Source organism: Antrostomus carolinensis, unplaced genomic scaffold, assembly GCF_000700745.2.
Source record: "Antrostomus carolinensis isolate BGI_N321 unplaced genomic scaffold, ASM70074v2 scaffold28809, whole genome shotgun sequence".
Classification (NCBI taxonomy): domain Eukaryota; kingdom Metazoa; phylum Chordata; class Aves; order Caprimulgiformes; family Caprimulgidae; genus Antrostomus; species Antrostomus carolinensis.
In genome coordinates, this window is record NW_010339704.1 from 23,753 (window position 1) to 32,145 (window position 8,393).

Here is an 8,393-nt window from a genome sequence, read left to right on the forward strand (position 1 = left end):
GGAGTAACCTCAGCACCAGCAAGAGCTCCAATAGGTTTAAAAACCAAAGTTACATGTTGGAGTTGTGCTGATCCACAGAACAAAGGATAACCCCAAATTCCTTGCAACAGTCAGAAAAACCATCAGACTCTGCTTTGGCTGAGCAAAACGACGTCATACAAAGCTGCAGACACATGGTGATGTGGACGAGTGAGGGGGGTGTGCTGACACAGTTGTGATACCTGAACATTACGATTAAAACAATCCCAAGGGCTCAAAAGAACCGGTTCAAATCTAACCACATTTGTCTGCACGAGCTGCTGTCACCTGGACGTGGGCATAGGGCACTTGGTGACACCACTGAGCTCCCCAACACGGCAGAGAGCAGAGCTCCTCCCGGTGAGCCGAGCCTGTGGAGCTGCCTCCCATTTCACTCCCTCCATGCTGGGATCCATGGAGGGGACAGGGAACACGGACCCATCCCCACCACCTTGAACCACAGCAGGAAGAAAGCTTCTGTGAAAACCTTCACAGCCATTTTGGACAGACTGGGGGTATCCACAGGGGCTGAGGTTTCGTCTGCTGCTCATGGTGCACAGTAACACCGTATCTGGCCACTCACCACAGCCCTTCCCAGCGAGCCGCCTGCCGAGAAATATTTCCATCCTCTGGACGCTGTCACCACAAAATTTCCCAATAAGCAACTTACTCTGTGGACAAGTCAATGTCTCAAGCTGCTCCACCAAGGCCGTGAATACTTCTGGTTTGGCCTCTGCTCCCCGTTGTGTAACTGCTCCAGAGCACGGGGAGGATATTTAGTGGCAGAGGCTGATGACAAGCATGTGGTTAAACTTGTATTTCCTTTCCCAGCACTTGCCAACCAGCGGGATGCCACCTCGGCTTGCTCCTCGTGTGCCTCCAGGGAGGCAACTATATCACAGGGACAACGGAGCCGCCGCTGCCACCCCGCCAGCCCCCCTCACTCCTCCTCTGGGATGGAGGTCCCCAAGCCCAGAGCCCCTGGACCAGGGCGATGCCTCTGCGTCACCACAAACCCAGGCACACAGCCACTGCCTTAACGAGGTGCGCTGGTCCCAGAAGCCACTTGCTCCCTTCCTGCCAGCTGGGAAGCTCCCTCCAGTCTCTCCCCACAGATGTAGTGGGGCAGAGGCAGCTCCTGTCCATCTCTCATCTCATGCCTGCCCAGGACAGAGCTCAGAGTGCTCCAACTCACCCAGCTCCGAGCACTCAGCCCCACAGTCAGGTGAGCAGCACATCCCGCTCCCCAGCCCGGCTGCTGCGCTGAATTCGTGCATCCGTGACCCAGCCCAGCTCAAAGTATGCTCATTCCTGGGAAACTATTACATGGGTGTTCATGTTGATGCTTTTCCCTGTTAGAAATAAGTCTGTGCTGAACTTAGGACTTTTGGCATACCGAATCTGCAGGAGAGTTGAGAATTCATTTCCAGCAGAAAGGGTAATAACGCCAACACGCAGAGCAGGTTTGGGTTTGCACAGAGCGCTCTGGCACAGGGCACACTCGAGTGCTAATCCCCAAGGAATGCACACCTTGTTCAATACGCCTTTAATAACCTTCCGGGAAAGTTCCATACACCAGCAAGGATGTCAAAACCAGTTAATTCTAGGTTTGATCTGAGAAAGCTAATATTTTTCCCTGTGATACTTCTTTTTTTTTAAGTGAAGTTCTGTTTACCTACAATTGTCTGACTCACTCACTCACTCACTCATAATACATTTAGGACACAGCTTTCAAGTAGCTCTGCATTTTTTAAGCTCACTGCTATGTCCTAGTCAGACAAGGACTGGCTTTGGGTTTTTACACCTACACTTGACAAGAGCAGCATAACTTTGCTAAAGAGAAACCCAGCAGCACAAGCAATCTGGGGGAAGGAGGAAGCTGGTTTGCTCCTCACGACTGCAACCAGAATAAGGGTCCATCCTACACATCATTCCTGCAAGCACACAAGAGCATGGGAACACCAGGGTTAAGTTACGAACCCCAGTGAGCTCAGCAAACAGGCACAGCCACTTCTGCCCCATCCCCAGGCTCCAGACCAGCACCATCTGGTTCTCTGCTCGCAGCAGCAGGGCCTCACAGCCTGCAGCATCGCTGCTTCGGCCGGTGATCCCACGCACCGGGCCTCGTCCCACATGGCATTTCGCCAGGTGGGGCAGAAGGATGCTCAGCACCACAGCCGGGGTGATGCAGGAGTGCAGGCACCGCTGCCTGGTCCCCACTGTCCCAGCCCCAGGGTGTGCTCGGCTGCAGGAGCCAGACACGTCCTGAACATGTCCAGTCCCGTCCTGTCCAGCTGCCCACCTCTGCGGGCTGACACTGACATCTAGAGGCAGGGTGGCCTTGCCTCAGGCAAGGACCACGGCTGCCCACAGGCGACATGGCCACACCAGCCACAGTGCTGGCCCCACGGCTCTCAGCGTGGGCAGGGAAACTCAGTGGTGCAGGATTTGGCCCACACAGGAACCACGCTGCCCTGTGCCCCCCAGGAAAGCCTCCCCGTGCCCCCAGTGCTCCCCCTTACCAAACTCGCTGGCACACAGGTGCTCCACAATGGCTTCTGACTTCATCTCATTGTCACAAGGGGGACACACAGTTGTTCCTGGCAAGAGGAGAGAAGAGGTGGTGAGTAGACAGCTCAAGAAGCACTGCAGAGCCGGGCTCCCATGCTGTCAGATCCCTGCCCTTGAGGCGGGCACGTGCCCAGGCACCCTGCCATGGAGTCCCAGGTCCCAGCCCTGCGGATTGACACCCTGCCAGGGGTCAGGAGCCGTCCACCAGCTCAGAGAGAAGTGGTGGCCACGGGCAGCCTCTTGCCACTCCAGCACTGCCGGCAGCCCCAAGGCCAGGCACAGGCAGCTGCCAAGAGCAGGAGGACAGCGCTGGCAAGGAGAGGGGTTTTCAGGGCCAAGCACTCAGCTGAGGACAGCCACTCACTGTGGGACATGGCCCACAGCCGGCTGATGTTCCCTCTCCGCGGTGTGCCAAGACGGGCGCACGGTGCCCAAACCCCGGCATGGCAGGAGGATGGTGCCCAAGGAGGTGCCCAAGCTCACGTGCCGAGGGGCTGCCCCAGAGCCAGGCAGGGGGGTTCAGGACTGGCACAACCCAGCTCAGCACAGGTCCCCCCTTGGTGCCGGGTACCATCCCATGGGATGCCCGGACACCTCATGGCAAGCCCCTCGCCTCCCTCCTGTCCCAGAGTGGCACTGGTTGGTGACGGACCCACACACCTCCCACGTGTGCCGCTCCCCTCCAGAAGCCCCTTCAGCATGACCCCAAGAGCAGACATCTCTTTGGTTTTGGCCTGGCTACACCCCACAGAGCAGCCTCGTGGCTCCAGCGGAGGAGAGCTGGCTCTGCTCGCCAGCCAACATCCTCCTCTTGGAAACGCCAGCCCAGGACATTTCATCGGGATCCATTCTGGGAGGAAAGCTCACTTCATCCAGAGAATAAAAATGTGTTTCCAGGTTCCCGTCTCCAGCCAGAGCAGAGACCACCCAGCAGCACAGATGCAGATTTGTGCTACTGGCGGATGAATTTATGGAGCTGGGAGATGCTGCTTCTGTTCCTGGTCCAGCAGGACGGAGGGCTCTTTCCCACACAAGGGAGTTATTCTCAGGGACAACGCTGCAGCGAAACATCTGCTGGTCCCTGCGTGCAGACAGAGCACTCATCCCCTTCCAGCCCTCAGCCAGGCCGGCAAAACCCACAGCGTCACTGGACAGAAACAACAGAGATCTCCCAGCAAGAGGGGTGCAGAGCCAGAACGGCTGGCGAGGGAGGCACGGCCACGACCCGCGCCAACCACAGAGTCAAGTCTCCTCAGTCACAGATGCCCCACAGGGTTGCAGGCGAGACATTTGTTTTCTGTGGCTTGTTCTTCCCCTCTCACTCCCCAAATGTGTTCTGTGCCAGATGCTCATTCCTGGGGTCATGCACCATGTCTTTATTAATCACACATGCAGAGCAACCGGCCTCCCAATCGCCCTAGTGTGCAAGTCACAACGCAACCTTCACAGGTCCCAACAGCTGGCTCACCAGTCCCTCTCCTGGTACCTTGGCACCTGTGAGAGCCACCCATCACCTGCACAACTTCCTCTTCCAAAATCTGCATGTGCAATTGCCACTTTTACCGTTTTAGAGTGACACAGGCAGAAGCCAGCCTCTTTGGAGAGATATTGTCCCCAACAGTTTATTTTTAAAATCAGGAGTCAGAATATTTCCATCCAGGCTGCACATTTAATGAGCTCATGATGAGGGAAAGGGGATGCTGGCAGGAGGGTGACAGCCCCTGCAGTCTGTCTCTGCTGCAGGGCCAAGAGTCAGTCACTGCGCTGGGGACCACCCCCAGGAACGAGAGCGGGTACCTGCCAGGCATTAGCTGGTCTCTGCACGAGCACTTTGATGTGCCTCAGCAGCCAAAGTGATGCTACAAGACCAGCCGACCTACACAGGCCACACAAACAACAAGAAAGCCACCTCTCCATCCATCCTATGAGCTTCCCAGGCAACCAAAGAAAAGAACCTCCAAACATGGAAAGTAACACTCATTGTTCCTTGGTGAAAACATGGGCTTTGTTTCAGCTGTGCTACGGCAGCCCCTGGGAATGCTCTGGAACACCCAAGACAGCAGGGACCCCCGTGCGGTGCCAGCAGCCACCTCACCAGTGCAGGCATCCCATTGCCACATCCCTGTGCCAGTGCCAAGCCCCCAGCATGCCACCCTGTGCCAGGAGGTCACCCATGGCCTGGCAAGCGGCAGCAGGTCCCCAGGGCTCAGCCCAGCTGCGTGCCAGACAGCTCCACATGCAGTGACCATCCTCCAGCCCTGCGTCCCGCAGCCCCATGGCAGTGGGGACGTGCCTGCAGCACTGCCAAGGGACACTGTCCTGTGCCAAGGGGAAGAGAAATGCTCCCTCCCCATGGGACACCCCATCACGCCAAGGTCAGCAACACAAATGCCAGGAGCCCAACCAGCTCCCGCACAGCTCAGTGCCCCAGGAAAACTGTTTCATGGAGTCACAGCTATCCTGAAACTGCCTGCCCTGCCCTCACACCCCTCCAGAAGTACCGTGGACAAAGTCTTCCAGCCCATGGTGCTGCCCAGCTCCTCACCTTCCCTTCCCACACCATCCCAGGCTGGAGGACCCAACAAGAAGCCTAGCCACGATTCGGGTCCTCTCGCCTCAAGCAGTCCCGGCTGCAGCGGCCCAGAGCCAGCCATGCCGGCCCGTGCCCAGGGGGACGGCACCCGGCCACCGCCCCGGGACCCGCCGCCTGCCCCCCAGCCTGCTGTGGTGCGGCTGGTCCCGTTCTCTGTGGCTGCCATCTCCACTCCAAGCACAACCATAGCTGCTTCCAGCTCGCTTTTCCCTGCTGACCGTCTCCTAACGCCTGGCTTTAGAGCCAGCTTACTCCAGGGGCAGGAGAAGGAATGTGTAATGCTATATTAATCTGCAACTCCCCCGATGCATCCTGCGGGCCTGCAGGCCAGACCGCCCCGTGCTTAAGGAGAAAGGAATTCAGCAGGTCAGCTCTTTGAGAGGCAGAAACAAATTCCAATTCCGAGGTGTTAATGGGAAAAATACTGAAAGGGCTCGTTCTTATTAGTGCCCAGAGAAAAGGGGGGACACTGCTGGGTTCTGACTCTCTTTGAATCAACAGGAAACAAACCCCAGTGCCCGAGACCAAAGGGGCTCCAGGAGCCAGAGCTCGCAGAAAACGCACACGAGCTGTGGACGGGGTCCCGGGCAGAGGGAAGGACCCGGCACGTGCTGGGACAAGGGCTGAAACGCCGCAGCACCAGAAAAAAACTCACCCCTCGTCTGCATGAGGTGCCAGCGCCAGCAGACAAAGCACTGGGCACCGTCACGCGTGGATTGTCTGGCAGGAGCCACCAGCAGAGGAGACCCGGCAGCGCTGGGTTACGTTACAGCAGCGGTCACAATTAACTTTAACTTTGCTCTGTTCACTCCGGGCTGTTTGGGGCGAGAACGTCCCAGCACGCAGCACATGGAGCTTCACCAACGGAAGGTTTCTTGCAGGAGAACACACACCGGACCCTGAATGGCGTTGGCACACCTCAAGGCAGCAGGTCCAGCCCAGCAGACTCGGGGGGCCTGACCTTCTCACCTCGAAGAAGCGTTTTCTAGCAAGATGGCTTGTCCCCTCATAGAGAAGTGCCCCAGCCTGTGTGAGGGGCTCTGTGAGCTGCTGGGGCTCAGCTACAGCACATGCAAGGGTTTCTCTTGAAATACTGTCACACAGCCAGGGGGACGTGAAGGTGGCTGCTTATACTTTTCCACTGAATGCTGGAGAGAGTTCACATTTGCACAACAATTTAAGAGACTTACTTTCTGTAAGCATCCTTGCAAACAAATTGCTTATTTAAAAGTGATTGGGACATAAGTTTTGCAAAGCCGTTTAGCAGACAGTGGTTTATCTGAGTGGCTGCAATACTCACCCAGCTCCAATTTACAGTTGACTCAAAGAACAAGTGAATACACCCCAAAGGTGGTGCAGAATGGGGCCCCTCTGCACCACGAATAGGACCAGCAATAGATGGACAAAGGACTCGAACCTGAGCTGATGTAATTCCTTGCAATAAAGTCACTTTTCCTTGCAATAAAGTCATGTTGTAAACAGATGAATGACACCTCATCACCCAGATACTGTGCTAATGAGCATGCTAGCAGCACCAAAATAAAGTTGCAATGTCCCACCCTAATGCTGCTGTCAAGACAAGTCTGCAAGGTGATCAGAAAGTTGCTAAACTACACAAGGGAACACTTTGCAAATGCTGCTCATCTAGAAGATTGTTCCCAGGGTTTGGGTCACTAATGTTTCTAAAATGAATGACCTGCAAAGAGCTCAAACTCCCTTTGCCAGGGTCTCCTGCTCTCCAGACCTGGGAAGGGGCAGCTCTACTGCAAGCAGCTCAGACCCAGCTTGGCCCAGCTCAGGAGCACGCTTGGCTGCAAGTCTCCAGGGAATAAAAGCAACCTTTGTACTTGCAACACAGGACATGACTGCGGTCTTGACCAAGGGTCTAGGTTCACATAGGACAGATGATTTTAGGGCCTTTCTGGAAAACAAAGACCTTCCTCCAGCAGTTGCATCAGTAAGCACAAGCCACAGCAAGGAAGCCAGGGTGGCTGTGCTGCCATCGGCACCGCACGGGGAGACGCTGGGTCCCCAGGAGTAAGAGCAGCCAAACCTCACCTCCCAGTGTGGGTACATCCTTCACACCCACCTGCCTCTGGACGCCACTGCCGAGACATGACAGAGTTTCCCTGTACAGCTGCAGTGGGTGTCAAGCTGAGGTGCCCCTGCCTGCAGTGACTGCCCCATCCCACTCAAGCCATTGCTCCCTGCATCCTTCCGCATGCCCCTGCACCGGCTCCTGGGGACACCCCCAGGGTGTCACCCCTCTGCCGCAGGACGCACCCTCTTCCTGCCCCGTAACTGGAGAACAAGACCCGCTGGGATAAGCAGGATAACACTGCACAGTCCCCAGCAGGCTGGGAGAGGACTCCCAGCCGAGCACAATGTAAAGCCTTTGTCTGTGAAGTTAACTGCAGACACGGGCGATCTCCCCTCCAGATGAGCTCTGGACACAGTGCAGAAGCCGTGGCAATAGCCCAGTCCCACGCACGGGTCCCTCATCCCTGAGCACCTCCCAGGCGCCCTGTGAAATCCCCCCATCCCTTCCAGTGAATCTCTGGATGCCGGGAAGCACTGCTCTCTTTTACAGCCCTCTGCCTTCCCCCTCCACAGACATCCCTCCTGCCAGCCTCCCAAAGCGCTCCGCTGCAGAACGCTGCTGAAGCGACACCAGGATGTTTATTTATTTATTTATTTTTAAAGTTTTCCACAACAAATCAGAGTCATTGCAACTCAAACAAACAAGCCTGTCTGGCAACAAACAGACCTGCCAAATGTAATGAAAACAAACCAGAATCACATTCACTTTCCCCAGTTGTTTCTTGGTAAGTCACTTGCTCCCTCGCCAGCACACAGCCCACCTGAGAGAGCAGGGACGGATTCCCACTGCACATGCAGCCACCAGTCTCACCCCAGGACTGCTCAGGAGGCGAGATGTCCTGCCAGGATCACTGTCACTATTTACTCCAGCCAGGCAGTGCCTTCTGCTGTGGGGGACCACATGTCCTACAGCTGCCAAGAACAGCCCCACAAGAGTCGGGCTGGGCAGAGAAACTGCTGCCAGGGTGGTGCAGCAGCTGGAGGATGAAGGCTTGGAGCCCTGGTCCATCATCAGGGGTCAGAGCCTGGCCCCGGTGCCTGTGCAGAGACCAGAGCAGCCACACACCCACCCTGCCCTGGCACCGTCTGCCCTTGGGCTCGGCTCTGGGCT

At 56.4% G+C, this 8,393-nt stretch overlaps 1 protein-coding gene across 1 annotated transcript in view; it reads right to left on the reverse strand.

The window, feature by feature from the left end:
- The window catches only part of SFRP1 (secreted frizzled related protein 1), a 15,698-nt gene that overhangs the window by 6,981 nt on the left and 324 nt on the right, over positions 1-8,393 (reverse strand). Inside the window, exon 2 of the mRNA XM_010175950.1 lies at positions 2,541-2,618. Within this exon, the coding sequence (XP_010174252.1) occupies positions 2,541-2,618 (78 nt within the window). The remainder of the gene's footprint in view (positions 1-2,540; positions 2,619-8,393) is intronic.